This window comes from Myodes glareolus, chromosome 5, assembly GCF_982192425.1.
Source record: "Myodes glareolus chromosome 5, mMyoGla1.1, whole genome shotgun sequence".
Taxonomy (NCBI): Eukaryota; Metazoa; Chordata; class Mammalia; order Rodentia; family Cricetidae; genus Myodes; species Myodes glareolus.
The window spans coordinates 83218514-83245206 of NC_142030.1; the positions used below are offsets into that span (position 1 = coordinate 83218514).

At 34.2% G+C, this 26693-nt stretch overlaps 1 protein-coding gene across 1 annotated transcript in view; it reads right to left on the reverse strand.

The window, feature by feature from the left end:
- Kcnt2 (potassium sodium-activated channel subfamily T member 2) overlaps positions 1 to 26693 on the reverse strand; it is a 411713-nt gene that overhangs the window by 19498 nt on the left and 365522 nt on the right. Inside the window, exons 23-26 of the mRNA XM_048430982.3 lie at positions 18081 to 18182; positions 15894 to 15977; positions 14693 to 14821; positions 3548 to 3848 (exon numbers count right to left, since the gene is read on the reverse strand). Of these exons, the coding sequence (XP_048286939.1) occupies positions 3548 to 3848; positions 14693 to 14821; positions 15894 to 15977; positions 18081 to 18182 (616 nt within the window). The remainder of the gene's footprint in view (positions 1 to 3547; positions 3849 to 14692; positions 14822 to 15893; positions 15978 to 18080; positions 18183 to 26693) is intronic.

Here is a 26693-nt window from a genome sequence, read left to right on the forward strand (position 1 = left end):
CAGGACTAATTGGACTTAGTGAGGTAAAGAAACAACAAAGAAGCTATAAAATAATGTTATGTTGGGAGAGAGATATGAGATCGGGATTCTGGGAGGAGTGAGAGTGTGGAGTGGTTCTTTGCACTGTTTAAACTTTCCATTTCATTCATTTCCGGCATTCTTTGAATTGTTTCCATCTTCTTCTTTGGGGTTTGGTGTAATTTTATTTTTCTAACTGCAAAGGAGCACCCAACACCAACTAATTAATTTGTGTTCCCTCTGCTTTCTTGATGGAAGCACTTAAAGCTATAAACTTCCTCCATACAACTATATTCATTATGTTCTAGAAGTTTTGTTTTATTGTATTTTCATTTTCATTTCATTTTACAAATTTTTAAAATTTTTGTCTTAATTTTGTCTGTGATGCATTCATAATTTAATAGTAGGCTATTTAATCTCTATGAGATCATGTATTCTCTGTATTCTATTTTCTACAATAATTTTCTGTTTCCATCTATTGTAGGAAGAATACAAGAAGTTACTTCAAATTTCTAATATTAGCTGGGGTTTTCTTTGAGTTTCTATTTTACAGAAACTTCCATTGGTCATTTTGGTGTTTGCACCAGAGATGATTACAATGAGATTAGCAGGATTTTTCCCTATGTGGGGGTACATATTGTCTTGGTTTTTTTATACTGCTTGTTTATTTCTGCTGTGACCTGTACATGTGGCGGTAGGTCACTGGTTGTCTTTTGATGTGAATTTTTGCACAGACACATATCTACTCTTCATGTTGAATGGAATTTAGATCTCTATTTGCTTTTACCTCTCATTGTCTGGGTTAGAGTCAGCTAGAAGATACTGGAAGTACAACCATGTGACCACTCAATGTTGATTCATTAGTGTGGTACCTGACAAAATTCAGTTCATCTATGAAAATATAGAGCCTCTGGCATTAGCTGTGAGTGCTCAGCAAAAGTGAGTAGAGATGGGTTATATTGCAGGGCTGGTGGCATTTGACTTCTGACCTGGAGGGCAAACAGGTGCTCAGTGTCTGGTCTTGAGAAAATGGTGAATTGGACTTTGAAGGTTTGCATAGTTGTGGTGTCTGACATAAGGCTTGCACAGGCACTCTAGGCAACTGATAAATTAGCAATATTTGGGGTTATTATGGTAGCTGTAATGTGGTTTCTGTTTGGTGGTATTTATATCTACTATACCTAAGCAGCTGCCTCTACTATTAATGCTTCTCCAATTTGGTTATGAAATAATTTTATGGATATAGTCCTCTCAGAGGTACCAATGACAGACTACCAGACTTGCAGCATTGCATGTTTTTATACCATGGAAATCATAACAAGACAAATGTAGAAAAGAAGGAGAAAATAAATGAATGGAATGCCTTCTGTTATATAAGAGTAATCATGAGCTTAAAATCAACTAATTTCCATAAAAATAGAATGAACAAATCATAAGAAAGATATTCTTACAAATCCCTGCTGCTTTCTTAGGTGATGCCCATAGAGTCAGCTCATACATTTGCATATTTCTAACAATCAGGAATGTGATATGCAACCCTGCTTATGGATTGATTAACAGGGAATTAGAATGTTCTTGAGACAGCTGAGATTAAGATGAAGAATTATTTGCTTGATATTCTCATTAGAAGAAAGTAATTTAGGGACACATAAAAGGTAAAAATAGAAAATTAATTTACTAGAAATTGAATCATCTTAGATGTCATCAAATTGGCAAGTAGTCGTTAGTGAATTTCTGAAAGATCATTCTGAGCTTTAATTTTACTTTTTAATGTTACATATTACATGCATTTTTATTAAAATTCCTGGACAAAATTAGTCTTCACCACAGTTAAAAGAAATATAATTACAAACGTCAATTATAAAAGTAACTGACTGGAGCAAATTTAAATGCAAGTCTTTAAGTAGGGCAGTCTACCTCAGAGAGGAAAATAATGAAATTTAAACAAAAAATCACTTTTAAGGAATTATGAGGAAATGCACACAATTTCATATGACAATACTCAGTAAATATATTTTACTTTACATGCTCAAAAAAGAAAAACAACTTTTAAATTCTAACTCAGTAAATAAAATGTCTTAAAAACCTTATCTCAATATAATAGTAATATATATTATATAAATATGTAATTACTATAAAAACTTTATAATAAAGAGAAAATGTGGACTATATGTGTGTGAGAGACAGTTTGTGTGTGCATGTGTATGCATTAATGCATACATGTAAGTATAGATAAACAATGAAAACTTCTCATTTATCACTGGCCAGTTGACTATTTTTATAGTTTTATATTTTTTGAGAATTTTATGCTTGATGTTTGAATCTACATCATTTCTGTCCATTAATTTCCTAAATTCCCCAATTCCCTTTCCAATATTCATCATTTTAAAAAATTATTATTGTTATATATGCATATCTATGCATATATTTATACACATATACATACATATATACATCATACAGACCGTCCATTTTATTTGACTCATATGTGCATGTATCAAGGGAAATACTTCATATTGAACAACCTATGTGGGAATTTATCCTAAAGGCAAATAATTCTGCCTCTCTCTGCAGTCCCTGGCCTCCAGTTGTTCTCCATGTATCTCCACATATCAACAAAGAATTATTTTAAAAGCTTGTACAATGTTCATTAAAACACTATTTCTATTACAAAAATAAATCTTTTAAGACCTCATCCCTAAAGAAAGAACAACTGAGAAAAAGAGGGATCTGAAAAGTTGGTCTTCACTGGGGAAGAGCATACCAACTGGCTGTACAGAGCCAAATCGTCAGCCCAGAAAATATACATACAATGACTTCGTAGGAACTAAACTGATTATATTTAGGAACACACGTATATATGCATGCAGATATATGAATGCAATAACAGTTACAGGAAGAAGAGGCCTTGAATTTAAAAAGAAATAAAGCAAGAGGGGTATATGGGCTAATTTGAACAAGGGAAGGAAAAGAAAAGAAGTCATAATTATATTAGAATATCAAAATAGAAAATAAATAAAACTTTTGAAGTCTTTAAATAAGAAACTAAATACAATTTTTAAGTTCATTTTGATCTCCAATGGCTGTTAGAGTTAGTTACTTACAGTACTTCAAATTCATTTTATCGACAGCCGCAGCTTAGATGGGTGTGATGTTTGTGCCTTGTATGTGTTCGTTTGAGAGAAAAAGAGAAAAATTACACCGAAATAAGCATTTATAAATCTCAGCCATGTGTAAGAAAATTTAAAAGTTTTCATAGCTCCAAGGTGGAAACTAAATCTATCTCAAAATTTTTGTTTAAATTAAAAATGGAGTGTTCTTGTAATAGGTTCAAACATTGCCAAGTGATCTAAATAAGTGCTAAACATTTTAGTAATAATCTTGTTTGTTCCCGAAAAGATGAGATATTCATCAAAGTGCCATGTACTTGCATTTCCAAACAAAATTCTAGTTCTTTCCTATATCAGAGCCGTGTGTGACCAGTAATAATAAAAACTGAGTCTCCCATGTATAGTTTTAAGAAGCATACCATAGCCCACCGTAGAAAGGCCCAGGTGTTTCATCCTATTTTTCACAAGCTCAGCAAGCTCCTGTCTTTCGGACCTCCTGTAGAGGTTCAGTCGCTGCTGGGTTATTTTCTCTGCAGTTTTCCCAGAATGCTTTGGTCCTTTTCTGCTCAGCCTCCTAGCCCATTGCATGCTCTTCCTCCGCAGCAATGGATGGTCTGATTGGTCACTGGAGGTTGAGTTGCGATGCATGCTGCGGTGGTGCCCTGGCTCTTTGGCATCTTTGGTGTCTTCCCACTCTTCCACACTGATGGATATCTGAGACTTTAAGAGAAATGCATATTGGGAATTAGATCTTGAGGAAAAGTCTTTGCTATAATGGAAATCAGTCACTTTTATGATATTGGTGTAATTGTATATCTACACATGAGATTTTCCACTGGATAAAGAAAATCAAGACATTCCATTCTAATCATAATTTACAAATTAACTTGTAGAAACGTTTCTGGAGCTTATTGTTAATAAATTAAAACATCTGGATCTTCTTAGTATTAGTCTTTTAGGAAAAGACAATGTTATGTGTGGTCATGTGTAACTTATTTTTCTGCTATAAACGATTACTAACACACAGATACTTGAAACAAAAAAAATAACTTCATTTAAGTACAGTCCAGGCAATAGGCAGGCTACATTTGCCACAAGTGTTTTAGATGAAAAACAAACAACCAATATAAAATCGGTTTGGGAAAATATCTAATTTATTTTAAATTAATGATCCTTCTGTATATGACCATGAGATGACTTTTATAAGATGGGAATTTCTCTTAATTTTCATATGCACTAAGAAAAACCAAACAGCTTTTTTAATTCATGTATCTGTTATCCACCACATAAAACACTTTTGTGATTAAACTTTGTTTCAAGACATCTGCATTAAATCCACTTTTTCTCGAATGTCTTCAAGTATAACAACTTATAGGAAAATCATGCTTCCCTTCATAAAGAAATGAACCCTGAGGAACCTCAGCACATCTGTTCTAACCTGTTCACTTTCTGTGGATTATCTAACATATTGCCATACAGAGAAAACATTCTCATCTCTAACTTTGAACTAAAGTAATGACAGTAATAATTTGTTGTGGGAGTAACTTCCGCTGCCTCAACCAATAATCACTGAAGCAGGAGCCCACAGTGCAGCGGGGAGCGACTTCCGCTCCGTCAGCCAATAGCTGCTGAAATACCAGCCCACTGGGGCGTGGTATATTTCTCTTTTAAAAAGAGAAGCAGTTCCGGATAAGGTCTCTCTCTTGGTTCCGGCTCTTGGTTCCGGTGCTCGGTCTCGGCTGCTGCTCCCGGCTCCTGCTCCAGCGACTAGGCTCCCTTCCTGACGGTTTATGGTGTATGTAAGTTTTACCCCCCGCCAAATAAATAACCCCTTAAAACATAACTGGTGTGGGATTGATTCGTTAATAATAATTGATAAGAAATAAAGTTTACCCATAGAGTAAATAGCATTGCTGATATGCTCCTGTTATTAAGCCGCAAGTCTATTGTGTGAAAAGATATCTATTTGTGAATTAATTTCCTACTGTCTCTTCACTTGATGTTTCTCACTCATATTCTGTGCGGGATTAAGCATCCCCAGGCAGGAGACACAGTGAAGTGCAGGAAATGAAACACTGTTTTCACTTTAGAGACTTTTCCTGAACTTCTGGTTTGAGGATTAGAATAATAGAGGGTTAAAGGCAGGCATTCTGGGATCACACTGGACTTGCTTGGTTTAAATTTCCACAGGCTATTTAACATCTAACTTTCTTGGTTATAAAATCTAAACTCTCTGATTGTTTAAATTTTCCTTTCTGAAAAAAAGCAGTTGTTATTACATTGGTTTTATCTATCAGTCTACTTATTAAATCAAAGAGACAAGGCATGGAGTTTAACTCAGCCAGGGTTCATTATATACATAGTAACGTGGCTTGTGACCCTGCTGGAGAGAAGAGTACAAATGGAAAATGGATATTAAACAGTGAGTAACAACCTTGCTATTTGGTTAAATGTAATGAATTTGAAGACCAAAAAAATACTTTTAGTAAATATATATGTATATTTTCTATAATGTTCACCTCAGTTATTCTGAAAGAGAACTCTGTATTTTTATATTTTTATCAGCAGAATCTCCAATGCTTGATAATAGGAAAAAGAGGGCCACACACAAAATTTTGATGTGGGTGTTGGGGTTGCCAGCTCAAGATGTTATGCCCGTGCTGTTATTTTATTTTAAGTATATCTCTACCCCATCACAAGTATACTTTCTGTGAAATGGTTTACGAAAATTTTATATGTGTATTATAATAAGTTTTTACATATTTAAATTCTTATTTTTAAATGGCACATTATTTTCTGAGATTCATAAAACTTGTCCTGATTTAGAAAAACAGTAAACATATGTCTTTACAAAAATAATAAAATGTGTATTTAAAATAATAAATAATTTATACCTAAAATAGCATTCTCACCAAAGAAAAAATCCTCCAAAATGAAATTGTAATTCTAAACATCTATGCATAAAACAGAATGATACCCAAACCGATAAAAGAAACAGTACTACAGCTAAAATCACATATTGATTTTTACACAGTGATTGTGAGCAACCAGTAAACCACGTTTTCCAAATCACAGGTCAATGAGACAAAATATAAGCAAAAATTCTGTGGCCAATTGACATTATAAACCTAAAGTATCTAATAGATAATTCAAGAAATTTTCACCCAAACGCAAAAATAATATATCTTCTCAAAAGTTCATGAAAGTTCCTCTGAATCAACCAAATATGTGAAAACAAAGAAAATTTCAATACATAAAAAAAAGTAAAAGAAAAAAGCAAACAAATAAAACAAAACAGGAAAACCCACTGCATTCTATCTGACCATCATGAATTAAAGCCTGACACCAACATCAATGGAAACCTTACAGACTCATGGAAACTGAAAAACTGACTAAAAATGAAACTTACTCAAGACAAATTAAGAAATTAAAGTACTTCTAGAATGGCATGAAAATGAAAATAAACATACCCAAACTTATGTAACACAATGAAAGAGGTTCAAAGAGCCAAATTAATATAGCATTAAGTCCCTACATCAAAAACTGTAAAGATGTCATAATAATAACTTAACAACAACCCTAAAATCTCTGGAAGAAAAGAGGAAATCATATCCCAAAATACAAAGTATCCAAAAAACTCAGGGATGGAATTAGAAAATAGAAAAAACAAAAGAGAACCAATACAAAGAATACATGAAATAAAAAATCGGTTCTTACAGAAAATCAATAAATTGACAAACAATTGGACAAATTAAGTAAAATGTAGAGAGAAAATACTGAACTTAACAAAATTAGAGACAAAAGTAGGATATAACCAAAACTGAGGAAATCAAGAGAATTATATGGACATACTTTAAAACCCTATACTCCACTAAATTGGAAAATAGTTTAAAAATTGAAATTTTCTTAAAATATAGCACCACCAACCAAGACCAGAAAAGCAATTTAAATAGATTTATAAGACCCATTGACATAGACGCTGTAACTAAATGTCTCCAAAACAAAACCATTCCACGGCTAATGGCCTTGGCACAAATTCTACCAGAGTTTCAAATAAAAAATTAAAGACAATAATTTTTAAATTATTCCATAACATAGGAACAGAAGGAAAATTGTCCAATTCCTTATTTGAGTTGCATTTATCCTCATAACAAATCCACATAAAGACCCAGCAAATAAAGAATTACAGTGAAGTTTCCATTATGAACATATATGTAAAATATTCTATGAAAAACTTGTGAACCAAATATAAAAATACATGAAATGAATAATCCATCTTGTCAAGTAGGTTCTTTCCCAACATTGCATGAATGACTCATGATATATAAATTGATAAATTAAATTTATAATATCTACAAATTGAAATACAAGAAAGCACATGATCATCTAATTAAACACATACACATGCACACACAAAAACACCTTTAACAAAATACAAAACCCCTTAATGATACAGGTTTTGGAGGGAAAAGGGATACAAGGGACATATATCAACATAATAAAGGCAATTTACAGCAAGTCCATAGCCAACATCAACTTAAATGGAGAGAAATTCACAGCATTTCTATTCCAATCCACTCTCTCGCTACCACTTAGTAGAGTATTTGAAGTTCAGAGTAACTGAATGAGATCAATCAAGAGGATAAAAATAGAAAAAGGAAAATTGTAAGTCTCTTTATTTCCAAATGATATAATTATAATATTATACCCTAAAATGTCTATCGGTAAACTCTTACAGCTGATAAGCACTTTCAACAAAGTAACAGGAAATAAAATTAGTACACAAAAATCAGTAGCCTTTCCCAATACAAATGACAAAGTGTTTGAGAAAAAAATTAGGGGAACAAGAGCTTTGACAAAACCTCAAAAATTTCTTGGGATTATTCTAACCCATCAAGTGAAATACTTGTATAATAAAAATTTTAAGACATTGAAGAATATACCAGAAGATGGAAAGCTTTCCTATGATCATGGATAGGTAAGATTAATATAGCAAAATTTGCAATCGTTCTAAAAGCAATTACCAGAATAAAGAGAATTCTCATTAAAATTCCATCACAATTCTTGACAGATCTTGAAAAGCCCACAGTCAGCCTACTATGGAAAAACAGAAATACTCCAAATAGTTTAAACTCTCCTGAATAATGAAATAACTGCTGGAGGTATCACCGTTCCTGGCTGCAGATTATACTACACAGCTATAGTAGGAAAAGTTTATATATATTCACTAATATGTGAATGTTAGGTGTTGTCTTCAATAAGTAGGCTACAATCTACACAACCACAGCAGTTAGATGTAGAGTAAGTTACTATTTGTGTGTGTGTGTGTGTGTGTGTGTGTGTGTGTGTGTGTGTGTGTGTGTGTTGGATCTCCCTAGGAAGGGCAAATAGAATAAATAGTTACATATGGATGGGATTGGGTGGTAAAGTCTGAAGTTAGTAGATCAAATGGGAAGGAGAATGGAAGACGGATATGAAGGAGATAATATGGGGAGGAACAGGTAAAACTAAGGACTAGTTGGGGGGCCACATGGAAACCTAGTACAGTAGATGCTTCCTAAAATATAAACATACATGGAAGTGATTTAAATGGACTCACCAAACAACTAGGGAGACAGAGTCATATTAGTCATATCTTATCACAAAACGAGTCACCTAGATTCTGGAATGGGTTACCTCTAATTTTATTGTTGGTTAAAGGGAACTCATGGCAAACCTCAAACAACCCATCTGGGACAGTGAGCATGGCTCTCATAGGTTGTGAATATATCTCTGCCATGTTGAACAGGGCAGAGTCAACAGGCAAAGAAGCAGCCTTAGTCATAATCATGGCTTCCTAGAAAAAAAAAGACCTCTCCTGTTCAGAAAGTGATTACAGATACACAATGACAAAACAGATTAAGACAAAAAAAGACCCCTGAATGGGTCACTGTGTTGGATAAATGTATATGGCCTTAGGAGAGAGAAATGAAAGAGCATAGACTAGAGAATATAGATTAGGGGAATAAAGAAAATAAAATAAACATTAAAAATTTATGGAGAAAAGAGGCCACTTAAAGATTGAATACAGAGAGTCTGGATTATGTGTATTATTGTGTTTTCTGTGGATATTTTGACTGTTAATGAGTTAACAGTTAAAAAAAAACATTTGATTCTGGGGCTGTTAAGCTAAACCAACATAAATATATACATATATATATATATTTAAGGGTATCTTGATTTCAAAATTTTAATCTAAAGATATGTTATTTTGGAAAAGATGTTCTGTTCTTGTTCCCACAGAGGATAAGACCCTGTAGATTCCTCCAAGGCTAATGTGGTTTGCTAGAACAAGATTCCATGAAAGGTCTTTGTGAACCCTAAAAATACTGCCCAACAAACAGCAAGAAGCAGTTTGAAGAAAACTACACCAGAATTCCCAAAATAATGTTTATAAATATTTGTTTTCAAATTAAAAGAGGTTGGATATAAATGCTTAATGGTCACAGTGAATCTCTTTCTTTAAAAAAAGGTAAATATGATATGGAAATGACTATTTTACATTGGCATGGACTTTGATTTATTGATACAAATTTAAGGTCAATTTTGTAATATACATAATTCTACTTTTGTTTAAGGTATTATTTTATATATCTCATTCAAAATGTAATATATAATTAAAATTACAGATTAATAGATAATCATTTATAATAGTCAAACTTTAAGTCAATTAGATTTTCTAAATTTCCAGAGATATATTTCAGTTAGATAGATAATCTTCAACACTTCAAAGACCTATAGAATTTAAAATGTTTTAAGAACTTAGGCTTTTCTCTACAGTGAGATATGCTTACTTCTGGCAGCACCAATTACTGTAGAAATATTGATGGGAATTGAACAGAGTTGTAATTTGCCTTCAGTGTGACAAGGCTAGCCATTTGAGCAAAAACTGCTCTTTCCTGGACTGCCTGATGGTATGCTGTATGAACTGGACAAACAGGACTCACAGAAAAATTAATAATTAATTTTCAAAAGACAGGATGATCTCTTAGGGTTCCTGCTTCATAGAAGAAACTGCCAGACATTTTTCAGAACACAGAAGAAAGCATTTGACAAACTTTGCCATTATTAGACAGAACATATCATCTGTTTCACTGAAAATTCTGTCAGACATTATGAACCTATAGTTGAAGATGAATGACCCAAAGTTTTAAAGAATTTTAGGTGACTGCCCAGGAAGTTAGATATCTTTCATTTCTGTAACTTTGGAAGTTGCTTATAATGTAATTCCTATTTAATTAGGTAATATTATATCTTTCTGGGGTCTTTGATGGGGTTAAAAACTAGATAGTTATAATTATAGCTTTTTCTAGTTATGCTAAAATAAAAATTAGATACAAAACTTTAGACTCACAAAGATAGAATAGATGATAGAGTATTTTCCTTAATTTGCCAAATGTAAATAGACTAAATATTATAACTATAATTCCTTCTAAATAGCTGTTTGTATATGTAAATTTTGCTATGTTAAATTTAAAACCTTCCTTTATAATTGGACAGAAAAGGGGAGATACTAGAGTTGTCTTTCTGTATATATTGCTTTTATTAGTTGGTGAAAAAGTTGTTTCGGCCAATGGTTTAGTGGAGTAAAACCAGGCAGGAAATCCAAACAGAGATACATAGAGAGATTAGGTGAAGTCAAGCAGATGTCAGCCGGTAGCCAAGGAAACAAGACATATAGAAGATGAGGCAATGCCATGGCAACACAAAGGCTAATATAAATAGACAAATTTAAGATGTAAGAACTAATTAGGAATATGCCTGAGTCATTAAAAAATAGTCTTGTACTTAGTATAGTTTCTGTGTTATTATTTGGGTCTGGATAGTCACGAATGAAAGCCATCTCCACTTACACAAATCTGAAAAGAGAAAAAGAAAGAAATAAAAAAAAAGAACAAAAGAAATGTGGGAATTGGAAAGTATTTGTTGAAGGTACAATCACCTGGGTGTGTTATATAAGTCATTGTGAATGCAGTTAATATAAATATATTACATAGTTGAAATGCCCTGAAAGGGATTTGGGAGGAATGTTCTTAGTGAATTACTATACATTTCATCAAGTAAAGCAGCTCCTGAAATCTATCTGGTTAGACTGGCTTGTAGGTCTCCAATCACAGACACCATGAAGACATGATCAAAGTTCTCTAAACACTCGTTTAAATTTTGCTTAATCTGTAGACTTTGAAAAGTCAAAATCTAACTACTTTTCAGGATGCTTAAAAAATAATATTTTGAAAAATCTTCCATTATAAATTTTAATAATACAAAATAATAAACTGTGAGTACAACTTAGACTTCCATTCTTATAATGATAAAATCCAGAAAAAGTACTTAGTTTATTAATATGTCCTTTTATTCTTAGTATCTTTCCAAAGCTTCAACTAGTATCTTAAGTTATGCCGTTTTGCTCTGAATTTTTTAATACATGCAAGCTAATTACACACCATAATCCCTTCAGGACAGACTATGAACTTAAAAAACTACAAAAAAATAGTTTTTGACTGCTGGGAGCTATGGTCATTAATTTCTTAGTGTTTATTATAGTATTATGCATCTGATAAACTTGAATTCTGAAAGGGCCCAAAGAGAATTGATAAATGCAGTTCAATGATAAATGCAATACTATTTAACAATATTTTGTGGAAAATAAAATACACTAATTTAAAAAGAAAGTATGGATGAATCTTTCAGTATGATATATTTTTATGATATATTGCATGCACTTCTGAACTTAGTTTTCTATTCTACACTGAGGAATGCAACAAACAGACAATACTTACTTGTGATGCTATTTCTCGAGACTGACACAAAAGAGGGAAAAAGAAATACACAAAATGCAGTTTAGACAATGACTGAACAGTACATACAAGGAACAGCAACAAGGACAAAATACAACATATAGCTAAAATACATTCATAACACAATAATATGCTTACTTGTGTAAAGCTTTTGATATAAGTCAGGAAAACTATGTTATTCTGTGTCTTTATCTCAGATTATGTTAATAAAGCAGACTGTTTCTGCTTTATTAAAATTGGCTTAGTATAATAGATACTAAAATAAATGGTAGAAAATAAATGAATCACTCTGTTAAAAAAAGAATACTGTAAATAACAATTTACATTAAACACTTACTATTAGTAATAAGTCACACAAAAGCAGCCTGAACTAACATTCAGGAACATTATATTTAACTACAATCTGTGTAGCTACACAAGACAGGGACTAGTATTTATTCTATTAATATAACATATTTTTATTGTTGATAAATGTGTTATTTTACAAAATTTACAAATGTCTTACTTGATATTTGCTTGTATATGCATTTATGAGTAACTTATCTTCAGAAAGTCTCCTGAAGATTTTCTGCTCTCATAAAGGTAAAGACTATATCAACATTCTAAAGAAATCTACTTTGTAATTACTACGACCAATTCAGAAATATTTGTTTTCCATTAAATTTTTATGTTCCACTTTTAAAGAATATGTGAAATTGAAAGCCACAGAAAAATGAATGGGCATTAGGAGACAGCACTGCTAGATGTGAATAGCTCATGAAAGTATAGTGATCCCAGAATACCTTGTTCCTTCTGTCCTGAGGAAAGACATTATTCAAATTGCCAAGAATTTCAAAGCAGACTCTCCCCAGACAACAAACTTGATATTGTGGAGATTCTAGACTAGACAGTTCTTAAAAATGTCAGAATAAAATTTTTATTAAAAAGATCTTTTTTCATTATTTATATTTTGTATATGAATATATGTCTATGTGAGAGTATATGCACAGGAGTACATGACCCTGTTCTGGAAGAGCAGTATGTACTCTTTATCCCAGAGCAATCTTTCCAACCACTAAAGTTACCATTTTTATAAACTGTTGAAGGTATGGTACGTTATTATGAAAATCATAGAAAACTAAGGAAATGTTAAACTACATATAAAAATAGTTTTTTATTTATAGTATAGTCAAGTAATATTTGTATCTATTTCAAAATCTGTGGCCATATTTGTCAAACTACATGTCTTAAATGTCTCTCCAGTCAACTATTGTGTCGATGATTCCTTCTTTGAAAGTGCTCTTTCTGGAGTGCTCCTCAAGTCTATGTTCAAAGAAAAACATAAATATGATTGTAAAGGTGGCAGTGAATATGTATTAAGCAACAATAAAGTGACTGACATCTCACAAAAACATTCAGATGGCCAAAGTACACATCTATGTAAATATATATTCAGAACTTGGTGTAGGAGGCTCTTCTTTCCATGTGTTGCTTTCATTGGTTAAATAAAGAGACTGCCTTGGTCTTTTGATAGGACAGCCCTTAGGTGGGCGGAGTAGACAGAACAGAATGCTGGAAAGAAGGAAAGTATGGCAGAAGCAATAAAGCTCCTGCCCCAGACTGACACTGGTTCGGATCTTTCCTGGTGAGCCACAGTCTCATGGTGCTACACAGATTATTAGAAATGGGTTAATTAAGATGTGAGAGTTAGCCAACAAGAGGCTAGAACTAATGGGCCAAGCAGTGTTTAATTAATACAATTTCCATGTGGTTATTTCAGGGGCTAAGGTAGCCAGGAGGCCAGGAGCCGGGCGGGGCAAAAAGCAGGCCGGCTCCTCTTCATACTACAATAACTAGACAAAAACTATCTGATTTTAAATGTATGCTGACTTTCTGTAAGATTTGTGATTTTTCATTTCATCATAATTATTTTCAAAGATTACTTTGACTGATAAAATGAAGATCATAGATGTAAACCCTATGTGATTTTTTTTTATTTTTTTATTTTTCTTTTATGATTCAGCTAGCCAAAATGGACACTTCAAGAATATGAACCATATTTTATGCTAAGAAATATTATATATATTTGAATATATGAAATAGGATAGTATATTTATCAAAAACTTAAGTCTTAAAATAATCTAATTTAAAGAGTTGTATTTTCCTAAGATTATAAAATCAAAAGATGAGATAAATTCAAAATATATTCTCCATTGCAGGTGGTTATCAAAATCTTTGCATTTTAGCAGATTCTAGTTCCTGATACAAATTATTCTCTTTCCTTAAAAAATCAGGTTCTGTTCCTAGACTTTTCTAAACTTCACATTATTTTCAGTGTAGAAACAGAGACGCATGAATTTTGATCCTTAATGACTTTCCTTGCTTTGCTTCTTTCCAAATGCTAATGCATGCAGTCAGAAAATATTTTAGAAACATAGGTGATTTGGAGACGTTTTTTCTATCTCAGAATCTTAGGGTGACATAATTGTGATTCTTTAAAATGTTATACCAGTGGATAATCTTGGATCTGGAAAAGGAGGCTGGAACCCAATATCCTCAAATGTTGGAAAAACCTCTAACCAGCAATACTTTGTGAAATAGCTGAGATTTCAGTTACTGAAAATTTACACTGTGATTTTATAGAGGACTTTTACTTCCTCTTGCATTTGGGTGAAATCAGTTATCATGCTTATGAAGAATTATGTTCATCAGAGTAAATACAACAAAAGGGCTTTTATAGTTTCAAACCTCCGATGTAGTTAGTTTCTGAGATTCCGTCCTGTAGATCCCAATGGGAACATCTCCAGTAGAGGAACACAACTTCTGATAGAGTCTGGCATATGTTCTGATCCACAAGTCCTCTTCAGTGATTTTCATCTATAATGCACATGAATGATTCACACAATCAATTTCTAAGAATAAAAACCCAGTGATCATTTTTCTCTTCTTAAAAGCTGCATCCGTATATATTTTGAAGTTTCCAAGCAGTATTTCATAATACCTTGTTCATTCATAAGGTTTATTTATTTTACTACATCTCAGTTTATCTTGGGAGTTCATTCAAAGTCAAGAAATGTTAAGTAGTCAGTCTGAGCAATACGAAATTATATTGGTGTAATTAAAGTAGGCAACATAACAGTGGTAGTGACCTGGGATATGGGGGTAAACAGTGTGGAAATGTAAGATGATGTTACGACAAAATTGACACCAAAACTTAGTAGACAGAGTTTTCTAAAGCTAAAAATGTAAGGTACGGAACTCTAGTAATAAAAGTCCTATTCCACATGCATCAGAGTTACTAAATGTACATAAGCAAACCTATGGTAGATGGAACACAGAGCTACAAACAAGAAACCAGGTTTCTCATCTCCCCTACTTGCTTGGACATTTGAACCGTTAGCAATCTGTTGTATTTTATTCACTACACTCTATAAAACAGAAAGATTTAACCAGTATAATGCCACAAGTCTGTTCTCCCTGATATTACAAAGGGCTGGAGTAGAGCATTCTTTGATTCCAGGAGTATGAAAGACAGTCTGAGCAACACAACAAGATCACTTCTCAGAAAGTGATATATCAACAGATAGGTAGGGAGAGGTAACAATGGGGTTAATGCCAGAATCATCCTGCTTAAGGACAATGCAGAAAACACGTCTTGGATAGGTCATTGTCAAACTGTCAACACCATCAGTGAGAACTTCTACTCGATTTTATATAAAATGTTTTTATTTTTTTTGTAATGAATTTATTGAAATTTCCAGTCCACTAAAACAGCATATAATGGATTTAAAGTTTAAAGAGTTTTCTTGAATTAGAAAGCCTCAGATATAACACTTTGGACACATGAGGAAATAAATGTGATTATAGATGAGTCACCACAGGCACATGGTAGGTGAATCTCCAAGCTTTCTATTATAATTCTCTACTCTTCCAGACATACTTAACTTACAGAACAAAGAAACCCCGATCCTGGTATGGTGTCCAGTCCCAGCAGAAGTCTGGTGATAGAAATCATATAATCTTTCACAAATGACTGCAATATAAGCAGAATATTTATAGATTATGTATGTAAGGTATAGAGAATAATGAGGAAGGTGAACACATGAATATTTCTGAAAAATTTACTTCAATCACTTCTGCAAAGCCTCAATAAAAAGAGATAAAAATACATTTCAACTTCTTAAATAGCCATTAATAGTTAAGCTGATCCTAAAGAAATATATGAAATACCTGTTATTTACAGATAATATGTATGCTGACATTGGCTCAGTGGACATTATGCTAACATTTTATATGATTTAAAAATAAAACAAAAGTCTCTAAACTGAAATAAAATGGTGAAATTAATAACTGTTAAAATAAATATTTAAAATATTTCAACCAGTCATTTCTCTAAGATTAAGCTGCCCAATGGTAAGACAACATCTATTTACAGATGTCCTTTATTATTTCTTATTACATATATTATTTTCCAAACTACTCATGTTAAAATAGAATCTCTTTAAATAAAGAATCATATTTTCTTAAAATAGCAGTGTCTATCACTTGGTAATAAGAAAATAAAATACGGTATTAGCAAGTGCGTACACATAACATTATCAAAAGCCATCCATAGGAGTGAAATGTAGCTGTCTCACTCATACAAGGCTCTGGGGTCTAATGACAGCATCCACAAAGAAAATCATTCCCCACAGTTCAGAATTCATTATAACCAATGAAAATTCTAGGACAACAATAAATTATTTTCTATAATTTCCTAACTCTGAAATTTCTTTAGATAAGTATTTTACAAAACAAATAGTAAAATAAGTTACAAGTTGTAGCTAGAAAAAATTTAAGTAAAATGAATTAAGTTTACCAAAATAGAAATGAATCTAATTCATCAAATAACATTCGCTATATCATGGGGTGTTTTAAAGTTATATACATTCAAATGTAGATATATGCAGTGTATATTGGATTTAAACTGTGATATAATTCTGAACTTAAAATGTTATATTTTTATCTATATGTCAGTGTATATATGGGTGCATGGGTGCCACAGACTTTCTGTGTAAGTCAGAGGGAAACTTTGGCAAGTGCCTCTTTTCTATTGAAATGTAGGTCTCAGAGATCAAAGTATTGTCCCCAGGTTTATCCACAAGCACATTACCAATTGCACCATCTTGTCAGCCCTAATGCAAAACTTTCAAATTCTAATTGAGGCTTTAGGCAGAAGTTTAAACAAACCACTAACTTTGGTCCCTGAGAGGTGCGTCCACCCACTGACACAAGGGGACTGATCACCAAGGCCAGCTGGACTGAGACTGAATGAGCATGTGATCAAACCGGATTCTCTGAATGTGGCTGACATGGGGGCTGACTGAGAAGCCATTGATAATGGCACTGGGACTTGTTTCTTCTGCAAGTACTGGCTTTTTGGGATCCTAGTCTGTTTGGATGCTCACCTTCCTAGACCTGGAGGGAGGGGGGAGAAACTTGAACTTCCCACAGGGCAGGAAACCCTGACTGCTCTTAGGACTGGAGAAGGAGAAGAGGGAGTGGGGGGAGCGGAAGGGTATTGGGAGGAGGGGAGGAAGTGGAAATTTTTATAAATAAATAGATGAAGAAAAAAATAAAAATAAAAAAATAAAAAAAATTAATCTAACCAAGCTGCTTAAAATAAACACAGTATTTACAAAAAAAAATGTCAAACCAAAGAAAACTTAAAAACTGGTCTCTGCTAGAATTTTGGGAATCACTTATATATACTGTCATATCATCTACAAAGAGCAAAAGTTTGATTTCTTGCTTTCTAATTTATATCCCCTTTATCTCCTTTTCTTGCCTTATTGCTCTAGCTGGAACTTCAAGTACTATATTGAACAGATAAGGAGAGAGTGGACAGCCTTTGTCTTGTTCCTGATTTTAGTATGTTTTCAGGGCTGAGAACTTGATGGCAGATCATATTTCAAAAAATATTTTTGAGTAAAATGTTTCAAATCATCATTTATGTAAGTAAACATCAAAAAACATACTAAATTGTTTCAACTCAACTTTTAAGTTAAAAATTCAAAATATCACTATCACTTATTTTTACTTAAAATCTAACTGAATAGAAAATAAGCATTTTGAAGGAAGAAGAGAGATCGTATACCTGATAGAGAAGCGTGTCCAACATGCTGATGCTGAATACTCGTCCCGCAGCAAAAGGCAGGCGAAACATAAAGGCCAGGTTGGAGCCTCGTTCTCGCTCTTTCTGTTCAGAACCAGAGGAAACAGCTGTGAGCATTTAGATCTTGTGCACTGCTACAGGGGAAAAATCTCTTGGCAAAAATATTCTTTCAACTATTAATAATAATTATGCCCTACCTTCTTTTAAAATTGACTTTGTATATGTTTTTGTGAGTGTACGTACATGTGTATGCTTAAAAATGAAATTTTAAATATCATTTCAAGCTTCATTAACAGCTTTTCTGAATCTATTGGACCACCACGTAATTCAGACTGTTAACCTCTTCATGTATAAACATTTATTCTTGTTACAATAGATGACATAGTTAAACAAGCAAAATAAAATACTTGAATTTAAGCAAAGGCTAAAGTTACATAATTTATCACGACACTTAGATTTGCCTAAATCCTAACTGTCAAGGTTATGGCATTATAAGTTTCCGTTCTGAAACACTAATTTCATCAAATCAGAGAATAGTTCTCCTGAAAGGGAATTTTGGTGCCCTAAAAATTAAATCCTTCTACCAAGTGCCAGTTTTGAACAAAGATGTGTGCCTTTACCATTCCCCTAATAGCGAGCAACTTGACCTCGGACTCCTCATACTCCACAACTGAGAGAAAGAGGCACATCAAAGATCTCCAAGCCATGGCACATTGGAGAAGCATATCAAAGAGAAAAAGTTATATCACACCCATCATTTAATTTTACTTCTCTTTCTGGTAAAAATCTCAGAATCTCTCTCTCACACACATACTTATAGAAAAGTTTCTTTATGTTTGCAAAAGAAAGTTTATGTAAATGTAAGTTTACAAATATATCATGATGCTCAGTATTTTCTTTAAATATAACTCTACTGTTATTTGAATGCTGTGGTACAGACTTGGGAGGATAAGGCAGGAGGAACATTCTGTTATACAGAAGAACTTGCCTCAAAACAAAACGAACCTCTATTATCTTCCTACTAAGGACAGAAACAAGGAGCAAATGTAACATGAAATAAGTGAAAGAAAGATCAGACGGACAGAGGTGGTGCATGCCTTTAATCCCAGCACTCAGGAGGCAGAGGCAGGTGGATCTCTGTGAGTTTGAGGCCAGCCTGGTCTACAAGAGCTAGTTCCAAGGATAAGCTCCAAAGCTACAGAGAAACCCTGTCTCAAAAAACTAAAAGAGAGAGAGAGAGAGAGCAAGCTAACCTTATGCTTGCCACTCATTAACTTCAAAAGCTGCAAACTTTACTAGTGAAGACAGATACTTATGTAGCTTAGAAATCCATTTCTTGAAGAAACTGAAGACCCCATTTTTAAGGTAGCAAATTTCAGGGATCTCAAAGAAGAATCCCTTATATTCTTTTCCTTAAAATGAGTCTGACGCTATTCTGAATGACCATGATCATAAATGACACACAGAGATGTCCAGAAAGTAACCTGTATCTGAGGGATGTAAGGTGCTGCAACCACTGTGGCAATGGTTCTCAACCTGTGGGTCACAACCCCTCTGTGGTCACAAATTAGATACTTTGAATATTACATATTTGCATTATGACTCATGACAGTAGCAAAACTACAGATATGAAGTCGAAAAATAGCTTTATGGTTATAGGTCATTACAATATAAGGAACTGGATTAAAGGCCCACAGCATTAGGAATGCTGAGGACCACTGCGCTATGGGAATCAGTATGGTGGTTTCTCATATAGTGAAACTATAACTTCATTAAGGTGCTTCTGTACCATGTATCATGACCAATCTCTAAGTTTACATACCAGGGAGATATTTGCACCTCCATGCTATTCACAGTGAAAACAGAAATATTTTGGGATGTCCAACAACAGGTTTGTGGATCAAGAACATGATTACACTCCAGATTTTCTCCTGATTTTTCATTGTGTCAGTAAAGAACCGAGCTTGGGACTTTAACCTTTTTCTTTTTGATTTCTAATCAAAGCCCCTATACTCACTTTTATAAATAACCTGAACACCACTAGGTCAACCTAGCTCATGAACACCCTATCATAAAACAGTAACCTAATAAGTAAATCTTGGTCAAAACATGTAATTCATCAATGAAAGAACATGGTGACTCCCTCCATAGTCCGAACATCTACCAGATTTTCAAAAAAAAAATATCACTAGTACAGTCTTCTTTTATTTCTCCTGCTAAATTGGACTGCTTTAACAACACTAGTAAGATCTTGAATCTGACATTTTCCAACCTCAAGTCTTTGTTACCACGAGACAACTCCCATGCACTGCTGGCTAATCCCTCCTTCCTGGCAGCTCAGCATCTGCTTTTATATTGAGAACATTTACCCTATAATTAGGTTTTTATAGACCTGTCTGGAGACTACGGAAGCAGAAATTCGTAAATAAGAAAAACTTTCCTCATTCACAGAATCAGAAATATTCTGATCTTTAGAATGTGTTGTCAAACGAACTTAAATCCCCCACCAGGTTAGTGGGTTAGTGTGAAAGTTCTCAGGTATATCATGATTTCTTTGCAGCTTAATCCTGCTAGACTATTGTCCAGTTTAATCACATTATTTAAAATGCTTTTCCAAATTTAAGATTGGTGATGAATTCCATCTGTTAAAATGATAAAAATGTAGTGCACTCTGGCATGACTCAGTGATGGAAAGAATACTGTATCAGGGTTTGGTTCAAGTGATGCTGCTTAGGTGTTGCATGACCTTGAAGACAGTATTTAGTATTTCTCCTCATGAAATGAGATTGTATTGGCATTCTTATTTCATTGTGACTGCAATAAAGAAAATATCTAAAGATATTTTATACACAGCCACTAATTAGACAAAATGACATTTTATCACCTGTAGGTACCCAGGTCTTTTTTCCTTTGTTCGTGGGGATTCGCAGGGTCATTTGACCTCTGGCTCCCTGGCTCTCCTGCACTAGCACCGGCCTGAGGGTATAGCTTAGAAAGAACTTGGCTGTCTTTGTTATGGTAATTCCACCTGTAAACTAGGTTCCAGCTGTGGGCCGGGCACCTGTCATCTTCCACTGCTTCTGATGGGAGGGGGCCGTGCCCTTTTGCCCCCCTTGCCCACTAATATATATACCCGACTTGAGTTTAATAAAGTGGCCATTTACTCTTTGGTAAATGAGCAGGTCTCCTTCTGTCTTTATGCTTCAACCCTTAGGACAGTCGTCCATTCTCGTGGACTCGGTTCGGGAAAGCGCGTGCCTGAATCGGGTGTGGGAATTCACAGAAAAGTGCGGGGCCAACAATCACCATTATTTTTTAATATATTAAACTGTGCTTAATCTTAAAGACTTCATATATTTCTTCTAGAATGTACTTCTCATAATTTAACTGCACAGGCTCAGTTGCTATTGTAACACAACTATTACTTTCCCACAGAGCCTTACTGGTGACCTTTGGGAAGACCTTCCTTCCCTAGTTACTCTTGAAAATGACCTTCCACTACTTGCCTTACACAATTGAATCTATAGTTCCTTATTTCCTTTTTAAAAGTTGTTTATTGATCAATGTCTCCATTAGACTCTGTGTCCCATGACAGCACACACCATATGCATGCTTCCTGCTCTTTAAAGTCATGCCATAAACAGCTTGTGGTTTACAGGTGGACAATGAAATTGTTTGAGCAAATGAATTGTTCTCTATTTAGTAGCTGCCTACATCAAAATTTGACTAAAGATATTAACAAATTTAACTTTCATAATCTGCAAGCAAGAAACTAAAGGCAAAAATAAGGGATATTCAATGTTTCTGTTCTCTCACTAGAGCTACTTAGTGGAGATCTGAAGATATTAAGAAGTATACTGTTAATTTCTATTTTACAATGTTCCCTTTCTTTAGTTTTGCTTGCTTTGTATTTTTTAAGACATACTAGCTATTTCTATAATTGCCTTTAACACAAACTATTGTAATTCTGTTAAAAACCACAACTATGGTACATGCGCTTAGGCTTAGCTCTAGATTGTGCCCTTCAAACCTAATTTCTCAACCTTTGATTGATAAACTATCACTTCTCTACTGCAAATGTAGATCATCACAGAAAACCACAATGTAGAGATCAGTGGATCCTGATAATCCCAGCCCCAACAGATACATCCATAACACAGCTCCCACATTGAAAGCTCTGGGAACATTGCAAAAGAGTTGGGGGAAAGAGTATAAGAGACAATACCAGAAAGTCTGCTGTGAAACTGTCACTCTTAGAAATGGCTGAATAACCAAGACCAAAACAGTGGTATTATTGATGGATATGCTAATGTTGGGGGGAGGATTTTATGGAATACCACCTTTAGACAAAGAGTTAAGCTAACTAATGATTGTTGAAATAGGGAGAATTAGACTTTCATTATTATCCAATACAGAGTGGTCAACTGTGAAGTCATAGAAACACAAATAACAAAAATGGACTCAGCAGGTTGTATTTACATATTTGTGCACATATATGTTTGTATACATATGCTTACATGTATGTAAAAATAATAATGATGAAAGAAAATAAAGAACTGTCAATTTCAGAATGGGAATCATTGAGAGAAACATGGAAAGAGATCAGGAAAGGACTGGAGGGGGAAGAAAAGGTGGAAAGTAATGTATTTCTACTTTCATTAAAATGTTTAAGAAACAAACATGGAAGCCAAAAATACTTTAGTATTTCTGAAATGGGTATATAACTCAGAAGTAGATATGGGAGCAGGGAAGTAAATATCTTAATTAAAGGAGCCATTTTAGGGTATGCAAAAGACTTGACTCTAGAGGGGTTCCCAGGTCCAAGGAGAGATCCCCAGATTGTTCCTTGGGCAGCAGAAAAGAGGGTGCCTGAACTGGCCTTGGCCCATAACCACACTGATGAATATCTTGCATATCACCATAGAACCTTCATCTGGCGATGGATGGAGATAGAGACAGAGACCCACATTGGAGCACTGGACCTAGCTCCCAAGGTCCAAATGAGGAGCAGAAGGAAGGAGAATGTGAGCAAGGAAGTCACGACCAGGAGGGGTGCGTCCACCCACTGAGACAGTGGGACTGATCTAATGGGAGCTCACCAAGGACTGGGAGTGATAGAGCATGTGATCAAACTGGACTCTCTGAATGTGGCTGGCAATGAAGGCTGACTTAGAAGCCAAGAACAATGGCATTGGGTTTTGATTCTATTGCATGGATACTTTGTGGGAGCCTGTTTGTTTGTATGCTCACCTTTATAGACCTGGATGGAGGGGGGAGGACCTTGGACTTCCCACAGGGCAGCGAACCCTGACTGTTCTTAGGACTAGAGAGGGAGGGGAAGGGGGAGGTGGGAAGGGGGAGGGAAAAGGGAGGCAGGGAGGAGGTAGAAATTCTTAATCAATAAATAAATTAATTAATTTAAAAAATTGCCTTGCAATTTCTCTTAAAACAGCTTGCCATGAAACTTTCAAACTGTAACAATCTGTCTGATCTTTGACATGATTATCTCTTTCTAGATAGCTCTTTCATCATTTACCTCTTTAACCTGTCTCCTTTCAGTCACTCTTCTTATGAAGTTCAAGTAAAATCTTGTGGCTAAACTCTGTCTCTGTACAAATCCCTTCTTCTTATTTTATTTTATTTTTTAAACATGCTTCTCTAGTTGGAGAAACAGCTCGACAAATAAAAGCATCAGCCCTGAAGCCTAACAAACCAAGTACAGTTATATTTCTCAATGGTGTAGAAAGAGAGAACTGACTACAAGTTGTCCCGTGACCTCCACCCATGCATGTGTAGTGTATACCCATTATTCAAGTATATTTACATATATATGTATGTGGGTAAATATGAATATACATATTCAGCAACATAAATAAACATATATCTTCTGTCACATAGTATCACCTATATAATTCATACTACAATATTGACTTACATTAAACTAAATGAATACCTCATCTATTTTACCAGTCATTTCTTGCCCAGAATTCTGTTTTAATCATCACAAGCACCCTGCCAGCCTTCATTATCTCTTGTCTGAATAATTGAAATTAATCATAATACATTTCATTTATGCTATAGTCCTCCTTTTTGGTAAGTACAGAGTTATAATATAAATTATGTAAAATCATAAATTGTAGCATGAGGGGCTGGCTTGTTGGGATTTCCGTCCCGCCCGGTACCCCAACAGCCGGCAAATCTCAAAGAGAAATTACACACAGGACTCCATAAGGTTATAAACTGATTGGTGCATTAGGTCAGGCTTCTTGTTAACTCTTATAACTTATGTTACCCCATTATCCTTATCTACATTAGCACATGGCTCCGTACCTTTCTCAGCTGGGCAAGTTACATGCTGCCTCTTTGGTGGTCTGGACAGGAGTGGCTGAGGAACTTCTCTCCTCCCTAGCCTTATCCTATTCTCATTACTCCGCCTCTACTTCCTGTCTGGTTGACCCGCCTATACTTCCTGCCTGGCCAATCAGCGTTTTATTAAAATACATGATTGACAGAATACAGATAATTCTCCCGCACCAATAAATCTGATGGAGTCACGTTCTTCATGTCCTTAGACAAGCTACAGCTCTTTTTTCTCCATGTAGAAAATTCCAGAGCCAGAGTTTGAATAGCCAGTTACCACTCTCACCCATCTTTCAAGGTTTTGGCTGATTAGGACTTCTCAGTGAGAGCTACTAAGGAGCTAAATAGATATCTGATTGAATTTGAAAGCACCTTTCTTGCACCTGGCTCCCAACATACCATGGAAAACATTTTTTCTCTTACAGGACACATTGTTTCCCACAGCCTCCCATGAGACCTCATATTGTCTACAATGCCTGGATGCTCCCTAAATCCGAAAGGCCTCCATAGTAATCTATTCTGTTAAGTATGAATAGTTGATATTTATCATTTTCTGCCTTTGTTTTATTGACTCTTTTAAGGGAAAATAAACCAATGACTCTACAGCAGTCCTTTTTGGCCTACAGGCCTTAAATATATGAACAAGTAAAGTCTTGAACAACTGCTTCAATCCTGATGAGAATATATAATATAATCAATTTTGTTTCCTAGGCAGAAAGCAGATTAATTCAGTAAACTATTCATTAGTGGTGCTATTATATTATATTGCAAACATTAAATTAGTTGGTAACATTCATCATATTTATTTTATATAAACCTATCTTAAGAAACAAAAGCCCGGACTGGAGAAATGGCTAGCAGCTAAAAGCACTGGTTCCTCTTCCAGAAGACCTAGGTTCAACTCCCAGCACCCATATGGTTGTTTTAACTGTCTGTAACTCTGGTTCCAAGAGATCTGACACCTTCATACTAATGTACATAAAGTAGGGTTACATTAGTTTTTAAAATGCTAAATAAAAAAAGGAAACAGAAGCACAAACGGCTAGAAATAATGTTAGGGAAAACTAATACAAGTATAAGATAGAGGTCTCACTTAGACGACAAGAATTTATTGAAGCTTACTAAGATTTCAACATTTAACAAGAATCCTCTTGTTTATTTATTGTAACAATGGGACATTATAGGTCAGCAACTCATGAGGCTTGAAAGCATTTTATCTCTTCTGGGGTTATATCTTTCTGTATGTGATTCTCAGTATGAATTAATGAGATTTGCCCAAACCAAAGACTTTCAATTATTCACATCAGAAGACAAAATACTAAGTTATCAAGAATAACTGTAAGCTCATTATTGTACACGTGACTTGTATACATAGAAATTACATCAAAATTGTTTTAAAAAGCAAAATGTGTTTAAAGAGTGCATGTTAAATTATGGGGAGAAATACCAATATTAATGGAATACTTGCTTAATGGCTTGGGATAAAATTTCCTAGAACAACTGAGAAAAGCTTAACAGACAACTATTGGGTATTTGGATTAAAATGGGTCTCTGGCATGAACTGTCGATGGATGTAGGGGTCTAAACTTGCAGAAATTCATAGTTTCAAAGGAGAAACTGGGTAACAGTGTCATGTGATGTAAGTAAGCATGCATTAGCAGAATAAGGAGCGTGGCAATGTTGTCTTGTGTGAAATAATAGAAAAATTGAGACTTAAAAGAGAAGTTTGCCTGGTAAGCAGACAGAAAGAGTAACTCATTTCATTTATCTTTATTATCTAGGATAATAGAGTTCAGTTATATTTCATTCATTGTTGTGAAGCTTTATAATTAACTTTTGTTATATAAAAATGCAAATACACCCATACACCATGTATGACTCCTCAAATGCTGCAACTCATAAAAGAACTGCAATGTTGAAATATCAGCAAGCCTGAAAACAAACTAATTTGCAAGATGCAGTTACATCACTGAAAAAAGATGATGAATGACAGCACTGGAATTTTCTAAAGAAAAAAAAATTATAATTCCCACTAGTAGAAAGAGGGACCACTTAAAAAATAATATTGACATAAGAATTAAAGTAATAACTCCAATAATTTTAATACAAGTGTAGGTAAATATGTGAGATGAAAGGCAGTGAGAAAGGAAGAAAGCAAGAGATCGCCTTATTTACATTAACCATTTTGTAACCATTTTGCAAATGAATTAGAATTAAGTAGACAGTGTGATAGAA